The 21,149-nt window shown below is 45.4% G+C and overlaps 1 protein-coding gene across 1 annotated transcript; it reads right to left on the minus strand.

Moving 5' to 3' along the window:
• Positions 1-1,260: 1,260 nt before the first annotated feature.
• Positions 1,261-20,847, minus strand: ILDR1 (immunoglobulin like domain containing receptor 1). The gene is made up of 8 exons (XM_074928098.1): positions 20,775-20,847; positions 17,742-17,912; positions 15,407-15,556; positions 14,586-14,705; positions 14,287-14,433; positions 9,155-9,286; positions 6,590-7,398; positions 1,261-5,394 (listed from the first exon to the last, which is right to left on the minus strand). The coding sequence occupies exons 1-8, from the start codon at positions 20,833-20,835 to the stop codon at positions 5,353-5,355; spliced, it is 1,632 nt and encodes a 543-aa protein (XP_074784199.1). The 5' UTR covers positions 20,836-20,847; the 3' UTR covers positions 1,261-5,352.
• Between the last annotated feature and the right edge of the window lie 302 nt (positions 20,848-21,149).

Genomic DNA, 21,149 nt, shown 5'->3' on the forward strand with positions numbered 1-21,149 from the left:
AAGACATGGACCTGTTAGAGCAGGCCCAGAGGGCCGTGAAAAATGATCAGAGGGCTGGAACACCTTTCCCATGAAGAAAGGCTGAAAGAACTGGGATTCTTCAGCCTGGAGAGGAGAATGCTCCAGCTCGACCTTATTGCAGCCTTTCAATACTTAAAGGGGGCTTATAAGAAAGCCAAAGACTGTTTACCAAGGCCTGCAGTGACAGAACAAGGGAAAATGGTTTTAAACTGAAAGAGGGTAGATTTGGATCAGATATAAGGAAGAATTCTTTACCATGAGACACTGGTTGCCCAGAGAAGCTGTGGACACCCTACCATTGGAAGTGTTCAAGGCCAGGTTGGACAGGGCTTTGCACAACCTGATCTAGTGAAAGATGTCCCTGGCCAAGGCAGATGATCTTTAAAGGTCCCTTCCAACCCAACCCATTCTATGATTCTGTGATAACTTCTCCCCAGGCTCCCTGGGGACATGGTCACAGTCAGAAGGTGTCTGCATTGCTGCTGTAGGGCGTGTTTTCCCACAGCTCAAATTCCAAAAGCCCGTTGGGTCCTCAGTCAGGCCAACCATCTGTATTTGGCACGTGCAGTCACTGAGCAGTAGGGGGAAGAGATTGAAAGGCTGCAACGCTGAGCAACAAAGGTCATTAGCTAAGGGGAATGGGGAGGACAAGAGGTATAAATGAGGCCTATTGTGTGAGACCCAACAGACCTTCATTCTTAGGTCAGCCACTTACTTATTAGGTGACTGTCACATGTGGAAAATGTGAAAAGCTCAATCAGTATCTTCATTTACCAACCAGATAAAATTTCTAGAAGACTTTTCTTCTCATGGAGCTCAAAGTACTTTAGAACCAAACAGTAAGCGTTCTCATTTTACAGACGTGGTAGCCAAGTCAGCAATTGATACAGTGGGTCACATCATTAAAGAGGGCTGCCAATGGTTTTCCAGACATTTTTCCACTCTTTTGTTTTTATTATAATTATCTTCTTTCTTAGAAAAACAATGAAAAAAGTCTCACAAAATAAGAACAAAAAAAAAAATCCCCTGTGCAAGCAAACCATTTTGCATTTTTAACCCAAAAATAACAACAAAAAACTCTTACTAACATATAACAAGATTAAATCCAGAAGTAAGAACAGAGGATATTCAGTTCCATTTCTGGTGCAAACACTAAAAAGAAATTTATGGTCTAGGAAGAATACACAAGAGCAACTGGTTGAAAGTTTTCTTATATTTTAATATATATTTGACAGTCATTAAAAGGAATCTCCACATTTACTATCTGCTTTTACAGCTGTAATAATATTCAGAAGACCAGCACAAGGCACATTATAGGCATTAAACTTAGCAGAAATAGCAACAAGCAGTCATTACTTGGGGGGGGTTAATTTAGTATAACCCCAAGTATTATCTCTCTCATGTCAAGCCAACAGATGGAAGGCTTTCACCATATTAAGTGGGTGTTTTAAGCTGGTGTGCTGCTGGAGGTAGTAACACAGAGGGGACTTAGCTACCCTATGTAGTAATAGGTATCACTGAAGAGCTTTGCATTGTGGTTGTTATCACACAAGGTTAACTTTCCCCTCTCTGAAGTTAGCCTAACTTTTAGCTAGTGCTATCATGAATACAATCCCAGAGATAGCAACTGGGCATTTCAGCACTTTCTACTGCCAAACAGGCACTTGCCAAGACCAGATCAATGATTGCACAAGAAGCAGCCCTTCCCCTCCATTCCTGGAACAGCATTCCAGAATGGCAGGGTGCTCTGCAAATAAGCAAGAAAGCCAGATATTGCAAGTCCTTTCTTAATCAAAGAAAATTTACATGATTATTTTAATCTCTTATGAATCTCTGGTCTGAGGTAGAAAGCAGCTGACAGGAGCCGCACAGGCATCCTTATCTGCCCCATGTGGCATGGTCACTCATTACATTATTATTTTAAATTAGGGTAACTCCAGTGGCTATCAAGGCACTTTATCCGAGACAGAAAATTCATTATTGGGGGTATATTCCTTCAACTGCATGACAGGAAGAACAAAAGTCTAGAATGGTAATAAGTCCCATATGTGAAATATATTCAACTTTTTTTTATCACAAATGACATATGAATATCAGCTCTTTTGAATGGCTGAAAAATTAAGCATGAATAAATTGCAACATAGAAAGAATGAGGCTAGGCTATTTCCTACTGTTACTTCTTTCAGTGTGCAGTATTTGAGCTGCTCCATGCTCCCTTTTAAAAAAATCAAAGACTCTGTAATCATACTGGAAAAAAGAGTCCACATAGTATTGTGCAGTGCTGTCACAATGGCTTTCATTTATAGTCAATTAAAAATAGAAATAAGCATTCAAAGCAGAGCCTATTCTCACTTTTCTGTCTTCTTGCAGTTGTAAAGTATGCATATATAGATTTCCTTTGTCATTATTTCACAGTCCACCAACTAGTGTTTTATGAACCTCAGCTGTCTGTGGACCAGTAAACTTGCTGCCATTTCTGCTTCCCTGCTGGATAACCTAATCTACTTCTATCACAGTTTAAAAAGTTACAGAAATAAGACTGAGATACAATAAATTTTCCCCGAAGAGTTTTGTTTAATGTTTCTGTAAATATGAACAAAGTGACTGAAGAAGAGCGCAAGTATGATAAAGATAAAGCTCTTCAGGCTTCACACAGCACAAATTGTATTCACACAATCTACAGTTAGTTGCCCTTGCTCAGTTATGGGGACTAGAGGAACAAATAAAGATGGAGGACTACTGCATAGGATTTAGATTAAAAAGTGCAACCTCTGCAGTTAGTGTGCTCATACCACAGCAGCAAGCTTCAACAGCTGGAGGCATCTGAGTTTTCTTGCTGTGTGAGGGGGTTCTTGCTCTTAAGAAAACTTGCTGGACACATGTTGGCTTATACACACTTGAACGTGAAGGAAAGTGAACTCTCTCCCGTGCTACCATCTTGGGATCTCACCTGTAGCTTCAACAGCCTCTACTCTTGATAGAGAAAGGGGAAGCCCTTCCCTGAAGCCTGGATATTTGGGCTGAGATGGCAGGAAGAAGTTGTCCTGCATGATGTATGAACCTGTTGGAAGCATAAGGAGTCAGATTCCAAGCCAGCAATTCAGCTTCCAAGGGTAGAATCTGCTACCCAGGGCCCTGGGTATCTGCTAAAAGTTGCCACAGGGCAATGCAAAAGTCAAAAGAGGATGCCAGGTTTGGAAGAAGGAGCCCCGTATTTATTTTCTGTCATTGCAGTCACCCTAAACTCCTCTTAACTAATAAAAATACTAGCCTATCATAGAAAATGAGGTGTATAAAATCCTCAGAATGTCATTAAATAAGACTAAAAATGATTCACAGCCAGTGGCTGAGAACCAGAATCAAGGGTGATACTGGCTTTGCAAGTTCTACACACTTACTGCAAGTTCTACACACACTTAATTCCCTATGTTTCAGATGTAACTCACGGGTCAGTTCACAATATTCACAGTTTGGGTCTAATTCAGACAAGAACTATGCTTAATCCAGCCTTCCTTTCTGAATTCACACTTTAGAGTTAGTCTTTTAGCTCTTTTTTGTGCTAGCTGTCAACTGCTAGCAAACAGCTGTCTTCAAAAAGTAGGCCTCCAATTCTGGAGCAAAGTCAATCAGAGAAGCTAGTGGGTCCTCCTGCTTTATCTCCATACACAGGAATTGGAAATCAGCACTGTCAGCCAAGAAACTGTAGGAAAATGAACTCTGTGGTAGCCTTCAGTCAACCAGTAACTGCATCGGATATCCAGATAGGAGCATTTGCTCCAAGTGTGATGTTTCCCATCATTGTCCAAAGAAAAGAAAAAAAGGGAGGTGGGCAAAGTGAAAGCCTCTCCAAGTCAGTCTTGCAAGGGAAAGCGTAGGCACAGCAGTAATTAGGACATTAAAGAACAAATAGTAGCAAGTGTCCCATGCGGCACTGGCTGGGAAATAAACTGGGCAATAGAGCCATTGATACTGGCCAGACTCTAGTGCCTCTAGGTTACAAAATAATTCACAAGATGCTCTGAAAGCTCCCTGACAACAGAAATCCAAGAAGGGCCTTTGGCAAGCCAGTTTCTCATGGAAGCAGCCAGCATCCAGAGAACCTCTCTTTTCCCAGCACATTTTAAATGAAAACAGTGCATGAATCACATCAAGGATAAATGTCGAGTTCTTCTTTGCAACGGGTCTCAGAGCATAGAGAAATTATGTGTTCTAGCTGCAAGGTGAGAGATGAGAAAACCCTGCAATATAGATCAGACGTGCTACATATGCACGTCAGGTTAAAGATCAAGGACAACAGTAAAAATGGTGACTGTAAGATTTCTTCAGAGTCCTTTATCCCATCCCATGTATATGATGCATGGCACAGAATGCAAAGGGAGAATATAAAATGCATGGAAAAGAGTACACGGCTTAGGAAAGCTATATCCACCAAAGCCATGCTTCCTAGAGTTGAAGGAAATTCTGGTTCGTGGTGTGAGGGGCAGTAGTCATACCTTTCTCAGTCTCTGGAGGAGTGGCCAAATCTTGGGAAATTTAGACCTTTAAGTTTACAAATTCAAGTCTGGGTTAAAGGCTAGCACAAGTATCTTTTAAGGCACTAAGGTCTAACTTTGAAGTAGTGTAGGTTGTTTCAGTCAGTATTGGGTAGAGAAGCTGGCAGTTTGCAGATGTGCTAGTGAGCCCTTATTAAGGCAGTCAAATGTCCTTCCAACATTGTGACCCTTCTGTTTGGGAGAGAGGCTTAGTGGGGACAAAGGGAAGCAACTGCCCCAACTATGCTGAGCAGCCAGGCAGAAGCAGGAAACATTACACACACTGAAGCACAACAGAGGGCTTTAAAAAGGAGATGCTGTGCCTCCCTCCACCAAACTCCCACGGGACAGGGTCAGATGACCTCCGGAGGTCTCTTCCAACCTAAATTATTCTACTGTTCTGTGACTTTACAACTCTGATCTCTGGAATCCTTCTCCAGTAACTGGTGTGCAAAGGACCAATATTCTACGGACTGGGCGCCTTGCAGTGCCAGGGCACCTAACAAAGACAGCTGGTTATCTCTCTTTAAAGATTAGGAATATACCATTTACTGAAAAAATCTGCTGTTTCCAATAGAACGTGTTCAACAGACCACAGCCTGTTGCAAACCTAAGTTTCCAAATCACAGTAAGAAAAAAAATGGGTTCTGTATTGCTTTCATGGGCACTAGACATAGATTCTTCAGAGTTGTAAGTCTAAGGGGAAGCTGCTTCCTCTGTTTTTTTCCTGGTTGTCTGTTCAATCAAAAGCAGCCGTCCCAACCTACACAGTAGAAAAGCTAAGAGTCCAGTACTGGCATTAAATGACTATGCTTCTTCCACTGTGGGAACTTCCTCTGTCCTGCAAGAGAAAATAAAAGACTCAGGAACATGGAAGGATGAATGGAAATCATATGACTTCCTACCTGCTCTGAGAATCATAACAAAACTATTCATACATATGACACACATCCCAGATGGGACTAGAACTGCACTTTCTTCCAAACCTTGGAAAGGGAAATGGTGATGTGCACAATACAGCCCTTTGAGAGGACTCCGCACCCTGGTAAAATTCTGCGTATCTGTGATACAGGACACTTAACATTTTTTTTTAATTGTTTAAAAAAAGCCCTTCATTTTTTAAGGGGGAATACACTAATTTTCAAACTAGGAATTGGATATGAAGCTTTTCACACTTAGGTTGCTACCTGAAATCTAGTCCTAGTGTAACCTGACAAGATGAGCTGTGAACAAGAGCTGTTCACTGCCTGTATAATACATGTCCAGTTCTCAGGAGTCCCAACAAGCAAGTCATCCTCTTCCACCTGGCCTGGAGGATCACACATTTCACAGAATCATTCAGGTTGGAAAAGACCCTTGGGATCATCAATTCCAACCCTCAACCCTACTGTACGAGTTCTCCCCTATCCCACATCCCCCAACTGCTCATCTAAACAACCCTTAAACACACCCCGGGATGGGGACTCCACCACTACAGCCAGCCAAGATCTTAAAGCTTATTTCACATAGCTTTAGCCATCTCACCTGGATGCTTTCCCATATGAACCATCTTAAAAATATTTCCAAGATACTATAAAAATTAAAAGTTGGAGATCGATAATAGGAGAATCATGCACATGTTAAAAGAAATCAGAAGTAAACCAACAGCAGAGAGGGTTGCAGAGGGATACTCAGTACTGCTGCCTACTCTGGAAGTGCTTTTTCCCCAGGCAGGGCCAGCAGGACAGCCATTCTAACACCAACACATCCCTAGAGTCCCAAATGCCCTCGGTGGGGACAGGAGTGAGAAGGTGTGACATGTCACCCAGTGTGGGACGTGATAGGGGACCTTCTTTACTGGACTGCTCACTTTGCCCCTGAACACACTAGAGCCAGGCAACCCATGTCTGAAGGCAGGGACCTCAGCAGCCTCTTCCGTTTGGAGTTGCCCTCCGTTTGGAAGACAACAAACTGCAGAAAGCAACAAACCTTCACTCTCACTCCCCAAAACCCACCTCTTCCCTTAGATGGGAAAGCAAAAAAGGCAGTTGACTCACCGAGCGTGGCCCTGCGCTGCCTTTGTGCTTCTTGTCCTGACCCGAGGTGATTTCTAATGAGCGATAACTGGGGGGTTTATCTTCTGGCCATTCCCGAGACCGGTGCTGCCGCCTGCGGTTTGTCGCTGGGAGAGGGACTGGCTCTTCTGAGGAGCTCCACGACCCCCGGCGAGAAGGGGGAGAGTAGCTGTGCCGCCGCTGACCTGAGTTATTGCTCCTTCTGGTGTGGTGCTGGTATTCTCGCCTCCCTGCGGGCTCCTGTCTCCAGCCATGGTGGTGGCTGGAGCGTTCCTTGGCCTCCTCTGGGTAGAAACTGCAGCTGCTGCTGCTGGTCTTGACCCTCTCCACCTGGTGTGGGGGTGACACATCCCGTCTGGAGTGCTGGGGCCTGCCATTGTAACCCGCTGTCCTCTGCCTCTGAGGATGATCCTCTTGCTGCCTGTCCCAGGGCTCCCGATTGTAGCTGGACTGAGAATCCCCACTAGAAGGCAAGGGCCACCTCCGGTTTTGCCTCCTGTCCTCTGCTGCAGAGTCCCAGGCTCTGGGGTTGCGGGCAGCTCTCTGTGGCCGTGAGGAGTTGCTGCTCCCATGGATGGAGGAGATGTGATCAGCGAGAGGAGGTGGCATGATCTCGGAGCCCAGGGAGGACAGCAAGCTGGGCTGCACGGCCTGCCGCTGCTGGGAGGGTGGCCGGAGCTGGGACATGTTCATGTTTTGGATTTCAGACTCCAGATAATCCAAAACACCCTTGTTAGGGGAAAACTGAGCTTGTGGCTGCACCAGTGGAAGACTGTTCTGCAGAGACACATCTAAGGATAAAAGCACAGGAGAATGCAGCAAGTCAAGAAGGAACAATAAAGAGAGGGCCCTCTGCACTAGTGATTCTGGCTGAGCCCCTTCTGAGTCTCTCTTCTCCTGCTGCTCCTCACTGCAAGAGCTGTGCAAGCCTCAAGCACCATAACCAGCACATCCAGACCTCACAAGATAAGGTGCAAAGAGTAGTAACTAATAAATTGCAGCGTTATCTGTGTTTTGGGCAGCACAGAGAGGTAAGAAATCAAAGCCATCCAGCACACCTGGAAATATAGTTTCTATTATTTAGAGAGGAACATTTTTTTCCTACAGCATAGATAACAAATTTTATTAAAAAAATCAGAAAAAGCTCATAGTGTTTCCTCTTGTATCTCATTGAAGAAATATGAATCAATACTGCAAAAGAAAAATACATTTTTCTATATATGCACACATACACACACATGTATGTATAGATGTTAAGTAGAAAATTGAGAAGTTTCTTCACTAGGACATTGGTCCAACTCTGGAACAGTTACCCAGAGAAGTCATGGAACCTCCATCCTTGTAGGTTTCCAAGGATCATCTGGACAAAGCCACAGCTAATGTGACCGAGGTTGGTGCCAGTCCTGCTTTGAGCCAGAGGTAGAACTAGATGACCTTAGAGGTCCCTTCTACCCAACACCTCTAAAAAGCTGGCCTAAACCAAACTTAAGGGAAACTTAAGCACAGGAGGTTTAAGGACTGTGAAAACACAAGCTAAGAAACTGCTTGAGGAACTTATTGCCCATTTTCTGCCAGCATGCACATGGATTTATTTGAGAAAACTCCATGTATTTTGTCTTTAATTGTGGTGGCTCAGTCACCAGATCTTCTTAAGGAAAACTGCTGCCCTGGCTAGGAAAAATGGTAAATGTAGAATTAACTAGCAAGCTGAAAAAGTATATGCTCAAACATCTTGAATGTAGCATTTAAGATGTTTGCAAACTATTTCTTCAAACAATAGTTAAGACTCATCAGAGACAGAGTAAACTTGTGTCTGCTGTATAGAGATCAAAAGCTAATTTCAGATAAAAACTATGTTCTATTTATTTGAGAAGTCATGATGTCAAATTCCCCTATTTTCCTTGGGCGATTAAATAATATTACTGGTAATAAGTTATTTTATTACTTATTTCTCTAGGACTTCAGAGACTCCATCTTCCCTCCTCCATTAAAGTTACAAATAAATACCACTAATACAAGAGATTTTGGGGCAGAACAACTGAAAAATCCTTCCCGGTTCATTAAAGAGTCCTTCGTTTTTTGCTGCACGCAGGCTAGATCTATTGCACAGAAGGCAGTTTACCCTTAATCATTTGAAGACTAGACATTTGATAAGAACTCAAACAAATTGCACCTCACTTGTCATGTCAGTTTTGGCTATAAGGAGTTGACCGTGACCAGCACAGCAGAACAAAGAGACAGTACCCTCTCTACCACATGAGATAAGCTGGATATATTTACCCTGCAGTCACTGGGGTGTAGCACAGATACACTTTAGTTAGCATTAAACTACTAAACCCAGCACTGAGCCTAGCAGAACACTTAAGATGGATAGGCTGTATTTATCCACCCAGGCAAGTCTGTAGTAGCTGGAGATGTAGCAGAGCTGTCATGCTAGAACACCTTTCTCTCTTGTAGTAGAGCAGCTAAAGCCTCACTGATGAACCTCCTGAGAAGTTACCTGTTTCTCATCCTGATTTCCCTCGGAAATGATGCCCGTGGTCTCACCTTGTTGCAGTAGAGGGTTCAGCTGGTAAGAGGAAAGTTGTGAGTTCCTATCGCCACCTCCATAGAACATGTTGGGTGCCATCCAAGGTGCAAACGCCTGAGCCTGCTTCATGAACCGATGCCGTTCCAGTACTGTAAAAGAAGATGATGAAAGCTTACAGCAGCTACCCAGAGAGCACAGCTTGCAGACCACACACCGCTTTGCTTGTTAGACTGTAGCCTTTGGATGTGATCAGACATAGGAAAATTCACAGAATGAAAAACTCTCTTCGCCCTGGAATTTCCGGAGCCATGGAAATTCCAATATGAAGTTGTACAACTTCAAAAAGATACCTACAAGAGAAGAAAAGGGTTACGGCCTGACATTTCAGCTACAGTTCCAGTTACTGGGAACAAATGGCACTGTGATTAAGTCCACAGCACATAACTAAATGCAAGACTTCCACCTGCCCTGTCATTATGAGTACAGCTGCAGAAAGGTGGGAAATAATGTTTCATACAGCAAGACATACCACACTGTTTTCTCTCTTAAAACTCTTTCAGCTCATCATTGGTCCTTTTGGCTTTGATTTACAGCTAAATGAGATCTTTTTTTGCCACTTTCATGTAGGCTCTGTCCAGATCATATTTTCCACACCGTACTCCATCATTTCCTCTCTGTTCCACAAATAGGGCACTTAGAGATGCACTGTCCAGCTTCTCCCTTTCTAGACCTCCAACCACTCTTGTTGTCTCTCTCTGTAGTTTACCTCAGCATGACTGCTAAAATTAAATCCCTTAGGAGAGTGTGGTCAAACTGGTGAACAAACTAAATCTCCTGTTCTCAACAGCAATGTCCAGTGGGCCAAAAGAGCAAACTCAGTGGAAAAACTCCCTCAGTTTTCCCATCACTGTTAAACTCCAGACCCCTACTCATGGGGTCAGGCTCCAATTTCACTTCAATTTTTTCAGCTCTTCCATCTCACTTCTACACAGACAACCTCACCATCCTTGTCTTCAAAAGCATTGCTCATTGCTGCTGCCTTTTTGGGAATACTTAAAAACATCTTACAGAAACTTACTCCTTCTACCACAAACAATCAGATCTTCAGTTTACGAGCAAGTAAATTCTGCAGGCTCCAGACCTTACAAAGCCTGACTCTGCATGGTTTGTCTGTCATTACTGGGTGAAGCTTTTTTGCAACATTTTTATCTAAGGCCTTTGCAAAATTTCTCTCATATGGCTTCTCGGGAGTTTCAGAAGTGGCAGACTTTTACTGCAGCCTCTTCTCTGGTCAGACATGAACAGAACATTCCTGGCTATACACATCAGGAGACAGATAGGAACGTAATTGCCTTTGAGACTTTTACCCCGCTGATAAATCTGGCTGAAGTTGGCTGATGAAATTAAAAGCTATTGGAGAGAAAGAGATAGGGGATAGACAGACAAGTTAACTGCATAAGCCTTGCTTCTTTAAGAAACCAGGCTACAGCTAAGCTCCAATTAATTCTGTCTCCTGGGTTCATCTGCAGCAGGCAGCATTTAGACTGCATGCTCTTTGGGACTGAGCTCTCCATTTCACTCCAGTTATTAAACATGTCCTCCTCTAGCTGTTTCACTGAATTTACAGAGTACCACTTCCAGCAAAACATGGACTGACCATGCCTCTCAACACATCCTTCCCTTTCCCCACAGTTCATATAGCGCCATTTTGTTCTCCACTTCAAACTCCCTCCCACTCCCCAGCCTGGCTCCAACCAGAGGGAACTACAAAGCTGGAAACCTCAGTGTTTTTAATCATAATACTCTGACTCTTCTTCAGAGGTGTGTGGCCTGAGATAGCAGCTTTCAAGCATTTTATGTCAAACTTGCCTCTTCTTCCCCCCCCCCCTCCCCCCCACCAAAGGGATTTTCCTCCAGTTTAGGTTTCAAATGTAGAGGAAGAGAGAAAGAGGAAAAGAAAAAGGATCAAAAGAAAGGAAAGGCCTTATCTCTTCACAGAATCACAGAATCAGCTAGGTTGGAAAGGACCCTGGAGATCATGTAGTCCAACCGTTCACCTAGCACAGTTCCCACCTACAGCATATCCTTAAGTTCTAAATCGACCCTACTCTTGAACACCTCCAGGGATGGGGACTCCACCACCTCCCTGGGCAGCCCATTCCAACGCCTAACAACCCGTTCTGTAAAGAAATACTTCCAAATATCTAGTCCCTGGCGCAACTTGAGGCCATTACTTCTTGTCCTGTTGCTTTCTACTAGGCTAAAGAGGCTCATCCCCAGCTCTCTGCAGCTTCCTTTCAGGTTGCTGTAGAGGGTGATAAGGTCTCCCCTCAGCCTCCTCTTCTCCAGACTAAACAATCCCAGTTCCCTCAGCCACTCCTCATAGGACATGTGTTTCAGACCCTTGACCAGCTCCGCTGCCCTTCTCTGGACATGTCCGAGTAACTCAATGTCCTTTTTGTAGTGAGGGTCCCAAAACTGAACACAGTAATCAAGGTGCGGCCTCACCAGCGCCAAGTACAGGGGCAAGATCACTTCCCTGTCCCTGCTGGCAACACTAATCCCGATACAAGCCAGGATGCCATTGGCCTTCTTGGTCACCTGAGCACACTGCTGGCTCATCAACACCCCCAGGTCCCTCTCTGATTTGCAGCTCTCCAGACACTCCTCCCATTCTTCCAGTTATCACCTTGAGAATGTTCTAGAACCTGCTGAATGTGCATCCCTGGGTTTTGACTACAGTCTTTGTCTGAGGAGTGAAAGGCCCAGCAGCTGTGGGCATACTTACTTAGGGTTCCCCTCCTTAGGGTATAAACAGTAACTAGGACCAAAGTCACCCTGTCATTGTAATTCTCTGATCTCTCCCTACAGCTGAACAAATGCAGAATTACCCTTGGACTTCCTTCATCCCCTCTTTCTTCCCCAGATACTTTGCCTTCCAGTTTGAACCCAATATATAGTCTGGTTCCCCAGCTGCAAAATGGAAGTAAAGTTACATGTCTCTCTTTAAAGTGAACATATTTACCTGAGGAAGGTCAGATTCACCCTAATTCTAAAACTCAGACCTGCTGTAAAGCTTTGGCAGAATGTTGTGTTGTTCCCTTCACATACTGAGAAAGGTTGTTCTTCCCCTTTGACAGACTCTACAGCTGCTGGGCCAGTTATCCAATTATAAAAAAAAAATATTTTCCAACCTAGTCAGAGCCAGGTGTAAGTATATCCTATTTTGCACCAATTCATTAGTGGAAGAAGTCCACAGCAGAAAAGGAACTCATGGCAACAGAAGGAGGTCATATGTATATTTACCCTGGTGAGCTTTTCTCGGAGTTTTCCACGGAGAATGTAATTGGCTTGCTCCTGGAGCATGTTTCTGTACACCAATTCTGAATTACTCAAACAATGCACTTCTTTTATTACTCAGTTCAAAATCATGTTAGTTAATGACCTGACTTAGAACACCTAGAATTACTTTGCCTCAATGACTGTTCAGCAGATCTAGGCTACCCTCTAGTGGCCAACAATTGGGCAGAAATCACCGGTACCCAGCTTGCTCTGTAACTCCTAAGGTTTAGTTGAGGATTTCTGCCTTCTCTTCAGCTGTATGGAACTGTAATTTCTCAGGACTGTTTTTTAAGATGCCCTTTGTATCTATCTCCTTGTGGTTTTTAAGGCCTCCAATTCAGCTGGAGTTCACAAAAGTAAGTCAGAGGCAGGATGAAGTGAAGCTGTGCTACAGGAGGGGAGCAGGCACAAAGATCCCTTGCAAAGTGGGTAAAGAGGGCAGGCAGCTGGGATGGAAATCACAGCCACAGAATTCAGCAGGGATTCAAGGAAGCTGGACTTGTACCTTCTCTTGTGAGCAGAGAGAGGTTTTGGAAACCCCACAAGAATCCCTCCTAACAGTCCTCAACAGGAGGCAGGAAAGACAGCAGCAGTCTGGTGTGTGCTATCATCTTCTACAGCACAGAAAAACAAAAAAGAGCTCACACATATTCTGAATCCCTATTTTGAAACGAACTAGGAAGTCTGGAGGTGTCAGTCTTCCATCTCCATCACCTCTTTCTCCCTTCATGGAAACTAACTTTTCTGCCAAATTTCTATAGCCTCCTCCACACCACGCATTTTACTTGACAGCCTGTAAAGCCCCCAGAAAGTGTTTTGTTTTTAGAAGCAAGAGGGATGCTCTGTTCGCTCTTTGCAAGGGCTAAGCAAATTAAGTTTAAATCTAAAACTCTCACAGCTTACTAACACCTAAGGTATACCAAATAGCTCTTTTGCAAGCAAGGGGAAACTAGAAACACAGCTCCTTGTTCATAAATCCTCTCCTTGTAGCATCTGGGGAAGAAACTGGTAATTTCAGTGATAAATAAATGTATTTGTTGCACTTTGTTCCTGTCAGATTGTGTAAACTGCCTTGTGTTGCCACTAACTTTCAGTTACAGGAAGATAGAGGTTATATGACCTTAGCAGCCAAAATTCAAACAGTGGCCTTATATTATGAGAATACAGCCTGGCTGCAAAATCTTTATTACTGCTAAAACCAACACACAACAAAGTTTCTCTTGACCCAGAAAAACCTCAGAATGCATTTGGATGGCTGACCACCAAGAGAGATGATCTTTCTCCTTTCTTTCTTCTCACTTCCCTCCGCAAAGGAAAACAAAAGCTTTTTATTGTGGAAGAAGCGGCTCTGAAAATAACTTGAAGATAGAAAGTTCCAATTTTTACATAATTACCTGTCAGAACAACACACTTGAAGGTTAAGCCAGTTTGGAGAGTAGTACCAAGGCATTTGCTTGCCTTCCTCAATGCACAGGCATATGAACCACAAGACAGGGAAGATAAGTCCCGAGCTACTCATACAAGGGAGCTGATGGTGTCCTGGTTGACATGAGAGAAGTTGGTATCAAGGTGTGAGTGAGGAGGTACTTCTGAAAGTAGGACACAGAGGAGCAAGATGGGCTCCACATATCTTAGCTCGCCTCCTCTGAACTCAGATAAGCTGGTCACAGAGGTCACACTGGCCAAAGAAACGTCTCAGTCTGTAGGGATTCTGAACTGGAGGGAGAAAGCAGAGCTCAGCAAGCTCCCAGTCAAACTTTTGTCTTGACAGAAGCCACGAATGGATGCACGTTTGCTTGAATCTCACCTTCCTCATTACAGCAGCACCGGGTGGGGCAGCAGACACATGGGACATGGCAGCAGCAATACTGGGGGCAGCACTGGCACCAGCATACTCCAATCAGCAGAAGGAGGAGGAGGCTACCCAGAACGATGAGGAGTACTGTGAGCCAGTCTATGGGAAAAACAGAGAGAGCAAGAGGATCCTGATGTACCTGGGTAAGTTACTGAGCACCTCTCCACTGCTGGAGACATCTTGTGGGGGTGGAGAGGGAAGAGAACAAGAGGAGACATCTGCCACCCAGGCAACAAACCACAGGCACTTACGGAGAACAATCAGCTTAACTTCTTTGTCCGCGTCACCTGAGGTATCTCCTGGTGCTTCCACAGTGCAGTAGTACACGCCATGGTCCCACCACATGACCTCACTGATGACAAGGTCTGCTCCTGTAGACAGATGCTACTTTCAGGCCCCACTCTAAGAGGGCCCTCGGCTTGCAGGTGACATGTGGTACTGCATCTCTCCTCCTCCCAAGCCATCCCCTTCAAACAATCCTATTTGACTCCACTGACAGGTCCTGTAAACAGCATTAACCACCAGTCCCTTTTTTGTGTGTGTTGCTGGAAGGTGATGCTACTTAGAAGCGGGACTAGTTCTGTGTGGAGTGAAATAACCAGCATGCTGCTGGGTGATGGATGTTAACAGATACCAGCTGCTGCCAACTGCAAACCTGACTGGTTTTGGAACACAGATCACTGTCCCCGTTAGGCCAGCCATCCCAACAACTCTTCTGGCAGGAGCAACAGCTATTGCTCTAGGGACAGCAGGGAGCATATAATACACCTGGACAATTATGCAGTATTTCTTAGAAGAACAAACTGTTCTCTAGCCTCTGGGCTCCTCAGTTTCGTCTATGCTCTTCTGCAAAAGGTTCAGGCATCCTCAGCTCAGCCTTAGCTTGTAGCACCTCTAACACCCTCAGGCCAGCTGGGGACAGGGCTCTTCACAGCCCTTACTCCATTGCCAACTCACAGAAGATGTAAGCTACAGAAGACAATAGCCACGTTTATGTTTCTCTTCACTTAGTAGGCCCAGATATTTGATAGTTACTGAGTTCACTGCATTCCTGGGAGGTCAGGTCACTCACGGTTCTGAATGGTGATCTTTCGTTGCTGGTAGTCAATACCCAGCACAGGCTCCTTCTGCCCAGACTTCTGGATGACAATGCGCACCCTTCGCTGGCTGTCATTGCAGTCGTCAGATGGGTCCTGGCCAAGAGCTAAACCAGCCTGGTATGCTACAAACACATATCATCAAATAAGATGCCAAAAGTTATTCCAAAGAACCAATTTCTATCCCCTCGTGAGCCGCAGAGAAACTCTTGAATGCCTGTGTGCATTTGCTTTGGTTTAGTAATAGAAAGCATGGCTCCAAACCAGCAAGGACAAGTTGCTTTGGAGTACTCAAAAGCAAACAGGGGTAGAGCTACAGGAATGGCAGAGATTTTGGGAATGCAGGAGCTGCACAGGAGATGCCTCACAACTGAAAGAACGACAGTAGAAAGAAGCTAATGCTGTTAGCCTGGAGGGCAGCTTCCAGAATGAAGATAAACTGCAAGGAAAAAAGGTCATAAAACTCCCAGGACTGCTGGAACTAAAACAAAAGTGTTTATTTACCAAATCTCCAGGCATACATGAACTGCTGTAGGGATTGTCTCCCTTTCCCTCCTGTATCCCATTAGATGTCATGGAGCTCATAAAAACAGAGAAGAATCCATCATCCTATTCCAGATAAGGATTATGTGTAGAGACACCAGACTGAACTAAGGGAGGACTAGAGACAATTTTCTGTGCAATACTCTTATGACAGACTCACAGACTAACAATGAATTGCCAGGTCTTTGGGATTTGAGATTTGGGGAGACAAATGACATAGTCAGCATTGTCTGTAAAGGGCTTGCAGTGAGGAGAGCAGAGGACTAAGCTTGTCAGAGGCTTCTCCACCACTGTACCTACTATGGATCATGAACAGAAGACCCAACTAAGCAACCACTGTGACCACGCTTTTTGTCCCTGTTGGGGACTATTAGCTTGAGCCTGGGCTCAAAGCACTCACGTTATGCTGGGATCAGCAGAGCCAGGGACCCACCTGCTTGTGGACTAGGCTGTAGAGCACTTGGTAACCTGCCTACCCAACCCATCCAGACTGCATAAAGGAGAGTTTGGGCACTAAGACACCATAGAAGCCCAGGTTCCCCACTCTGAGCTCAGTTGTCAGTGTGCAATTAAGGTAAGGTTGGCCAGCTTAACCGGCCATACTGCAGGGTTTATACAGAATGGGAATAGAAATAGAAATAGAAATTAGGAATAGAAATAGGAAAGGAATAGAAATAGCTCAGTTGGAAGGGAAGTACATCTAGATCACTTTAGGACTGAGCAAAAGTTAAAGCATATTATCAAGAGCATTGTACAAATGCCTCCTGAACACTGACAGACTTGGGGCATCAACATCCTCTCTAGGGAGCTGTTCCAGTGTTTGACCACCCTCTCTGTAGAGAAATGCTGCGTAATGTCCAGTCTAAACCTCTCCTGACACAGCTTTAAACCATTCCCACACATCCCATTGCTGGATACCAGGGAGAAGCACTCAGCACCTCCCTCTCCACTTCTCATCCCCAGGAAGCTGTAGAGAGCGTGAGGATGTCCCTCGGCCTCCTTTTTTTCAAACTAGACAAGCCCGAAGTCCTTAGTCACTCCTCAGAGGACATGCCTGCCAGCCCTTTCACCAGCTTTGTTGCCTTCCTCTGGAAGCATTCAAGGACCTTCATAACCTTCTTAAATTGTGGGGTCCAGAACTGTACCCAGCACTCAAGCTGAGCCTGCACGAATGCTAAATATAGTGGGATCATCACCTCTTTTGACAAGATGGTTATACTGTGTTTTGATGCACCCCAGGATATAGTTTTCATACGATCTTAAACACTCCTGAATGAAGGCTGCACATGACAGAATGTCTGCACATGAAGTGTGCAGAGTGTTACTACTTAGAAGTCCTTCTGCCCTCCAAAATGCACATGTTTCTTCTGCTTCCTAAAATCAATAACAAACTAGCTCTAACCATGGGGTCCCCCATGGAATCATAAAGTCCACTTGTCGCAGAGCCCTTGCTTTCAAACATGCTGAACCTTAAGATGAGGCTGCCAAGATTGACATGTGTCAAACATGGCTGAGCTTCTCTGCCTTCTTAGTTGATGACAAGGACAAATGAGGTGCTTTGGCTGGGATTTCTACAATATCATATCATAAAGCCTTGACACTGTAAAGGAAATCACAGACATGACCTATTTTTTCTTGGAGCACAGGGAAATACCACCACCTGACCTGGTTTGTGGGGAGGAAGAGGTCAAAAGCCTGTATTACACAGTAAGTCTACCTTCCTTTCCATTAGAAGAGGGATTCCTTGGAGGACACTCTGACACTTACGGGCTGAGTAGTAGTCAAAGATGGGGTCCTTGCAGAAGGATTTGAAGCGCCAGGTCACCACCACGTCCTGCAGCTGAGCTGAGGTGCTGTAGTCACACTTGAGGACAACAGTGGCAAATAAGGTGGTGTAACGCTCAACATCCTGCACTGTCACCAGGAGGGAGAGGCAACCTGCAAGCAAGAACACAGAAGGCAGTCAGCCCACAGGAAAAGACCTCACTTTACAACTTTCACTCAGCCCCAGACCAACACTGAAGTACACCTCACTCCGCCTCATCCAGAACCTGCACCTAAGGACCTCACCAGCCCCTCTGGTGAAGCCATCCAGAGCTACAAACCCTGGTGAGTCCCATCTTTCCTTGACAGAAGGCATCTTGAGCCAGCTGTGCTGTCCTGCTTTATAGACTAAATTATTTTCTCCAAAGCAACCATTTGTAGCCATTATATAGCAATCACTCTGTTCTTCTGGCCTGGGGAAAACTGTCCCTCCAAGCTGAGGGATATAATTCATTGGCCCCAGAAGCACAGATGGTGGGATTGCCTTCATCTGTCAAGCTGAAAGTTCTGCAGCGCCATCCATTCATATAAACACCAAATTAATTTTATCAAGGTCTTGCTTAGTCATCAGAATGTCGTTTAGTGGTGACCAGGATTAAGACAATACAACTTTCGAGCTATAGCATCATAGTTAATCTGTTTGTTGCCACTTCAGAACAGCACACATCCATTACCCCTTTTTTCCTTTTTAATGAAGTTCTTGTTATGTATGTTTAGAACTCATTTGTAACAACCTCCACAGCACTTTCTATCCAAGCAGCTGCACCCATTGATGAAGGTTTTACAAAGTTTCTCACAAACCAAGATTTATTTTAGCCACACTCCAGAGACATCTGTATCTTATTTAAACTTTGATAATACAGTAAGTTGTGCTTGTCATTAACAATAGTGAAGTTATCACCAGTTGCCTTCGATAAGGGAATACAAACAGTGCGGAGCAAGTGTGGGATGCCCTTTCTGGAATACAGCCTGGAGAACAGGGCAGGGGCTGCAGTGCTGTGCCAGTTGCTTCTTAACCAGGGAGCACGACAGCAAGAAAGGAAAGAAGGAAAAGGGGAGGCTTGGAAGGTACCAACTGAAAGGGTCTGCATGAGCCAACACTCAATTTTTATTGCATATTCAAAGACTTTCCCTCTACTCCATGTTTTCAAGACAAAAGCAAGGGAACGAGGGACTATGTAGGAGCATCTGGATCACAACTGCAAGCATCATTCTTTCTGTGTCCTCTTAGGTTGCACCTCCACAGTATGTTCCAGGCAAATACGAATTCACCCAGTTTCCCCCCAGTGAGAAACATGCTGCAGAAGTGCAACACCACTTCAACAAGTAATTCTGCTGTAGGATATTCTCAAAGCAGTACTTGCTCAGTTTCTGGTTTGAAACGGACTCCAGGTCAGCCAACTCAAAACGAAGGCAGAGTGAACTCATTTGCCTTAAAAATACCACACAGACACAGAGAGAAGCACGGTAAACTCTGAGTCTGAGGCTTTTTTGAAAAATAAAACATGCACACATGCACTTAAACACAGAAATACCAGCAGCTGTGCAAACCTCTAGCAAAACCAAGGATCTCTAGTTTTTACAATGTTGTAGCAAAGCAAAGTCCGGACTGGTGACAGGTAGTCACAGTTGCTCTTATTTAAGAGCACTGTACTTCAACACATCTTGTCTCGGCTTTCATTGTGAAACAGGATCTTACTGCAGGAAATCATAAGAAACCAACCCCAAATCCAAATTCTCAAGATTGGCAAAACCTTGATCTCATTGTCAATCAAATGAATTCTTGCACAAATTCTGACCTGCTAAGGCTTGTGGAAACACATCAGAATTTCCATGTGTTTCCTACAGCAGCATCTCTCCAGTAAGAATAAAATACTCAAAATCACTACGTGCTTTTCACCTACAGAAACCAAGCTCTTTGTGAAAGGGATCCTTTCTCATTACTTCTGTTCTGAGAAAGAGTCAGAGTTGATAGAGAAGTTCCTTATTTTCTAAAGAGTAGGTTAAAAACCTACTGTTTCCACTGGAGGACAGTTGGATGTCTCTGCACATCCCATGTTTCATACTGACCTCCTCCAAGAAAAGTTGTGAAATTAAGGCTGGTTCCTGAACTCGGACTGCATTAGTCCACTGCATGCTGCCATCCTTCTTATCCTGGTTAGAAAAAACAAATCTGGACACTACCAACCTCAGGCCTCCAGCTTTGTGTTGAAGACACTAACCTTCAGAGGCAGTGAAACCAAGTTTTAGCTAGAACATCACACAGTAACACAGCTGCCAAGCAAGACCATCAACAAGTATACCTCTATTTTTTTGCTTTTTTTAGAACTAGTTCTCTGGAAAACTGAACGAAACTGAACTGTAGCATTTAAAACTACATCATCGGCGAAGACCCAAGCATCCAAGAAGCAAAATGATCGTGAGATTTCCTACAGGAGATCAGAGGCTGTCGGGCAACCCGCAGAGCTTGGCAGGGAGGGTTCTGCTGGCGGAAGGTCGCCCGCGGGCACGGAGGTGAGCTCCCGTTTTCCACACAAGCAGGTCTCTAGCAGGTGCGGCTCCCCGAAGAGGCCGGCTGTGGCCTCAAAGTCTGGGGCGGGCGCTTGTGGCAAACCAAAGGGCAACTCCCCTCCGTGTCTGTAGCCCCTGCTCGTGTCCAAGCCAAACTGGTCGCCCACGACCGATACTGGAGGCTGCCAGGAAGCGGGCGGCCACTTCCTCCTGGGAGAGCAGCTACTCGCACCTCTGGGTAACGAAACTCCTGCAGCCCCGTTCTCCCGCCCGGCCGGGGAGGACACCAAGGTGTTGGGGGGTGGGAACGGCGCTAGTCCGGCCTAGGCCAAACTTTTATCTCCTGGCCGTGGGGCCGCCGCCGCTCCCCCCGCGCAAAACCCGGGGGGGTCCCGCGGGGCGGGGAGGTAGCTCCGAGGGGAGAGAGAGGGGAGGCCGGGACCCCGCTGCCGCCGCCCCACTCACCGCCCGGCTGCCAGGCCAGCAGCAGCAGCAGCGCCCACCGGCAGCGCCCTCGCGGAGCCATGGCGCGGCCTCCTCCGCCCGTCCCGCCGGGCCACCGCGCCGCGCCCACAGGCCCTCCCCTTCCCGTGGCACCTGTCCCAGGGCCGGGCTCTGCCGCCGGCTGCAGTCCCCTCCCTCCGCCGCAAAACCAGACAAAATACACGCCGCCAGCTTCACGAATTGCTTTAATGTACATATAGATAGATGTAAAAAAAGTGCGCACAGGTGTGTGTGTGTGAGGATACGGACACAGAGACGAGGTTTCGCCCGGGCTCTGCCCTCTCCAACTCCCTGAAACGAGGGTGCAGAGAGGGGGGATGAGTCTCCTGAGCCAAG

Source organism: Athene noctua, chromosome 1 (assembly GCF_965140245.1).
Source record: "Athene noctua chromosome 1, bAthNoc1.hap1.1, whole genome shotgun sequence".
NCBI lineage: Eukaryota > Metazoa > Chordata > Aves > Strigiformes > Strigidae > Athene > Athene noctua.

Excerpts from the sequence above, each read along its gene's own strand:
- ILDR1 (XM_074928098.1), bottom strand. The coding sequence starts at position 20,835 with ATGGCTCCGCGAGGGCGCTGCCGGTGGGCGCTGCTGCTGCTGCTGGCC. Across the intron at positions 17,913-20,774 it reads GCTGGCCTGGCAGCCGGGCG|GTTGCCTCTCCCTCCTGGTG; the intron begins GTGAGTGGGGCG and ends TCTTGCTTGCAG. Across the intron at positions 5,395-6,589 it reads GCAGCGCAGGGCCACGCTCG|GACAGAGGAAGTTCCCACAG; the intron begins GTGAGTCAACTG and ends TTTCTCTTGCAG.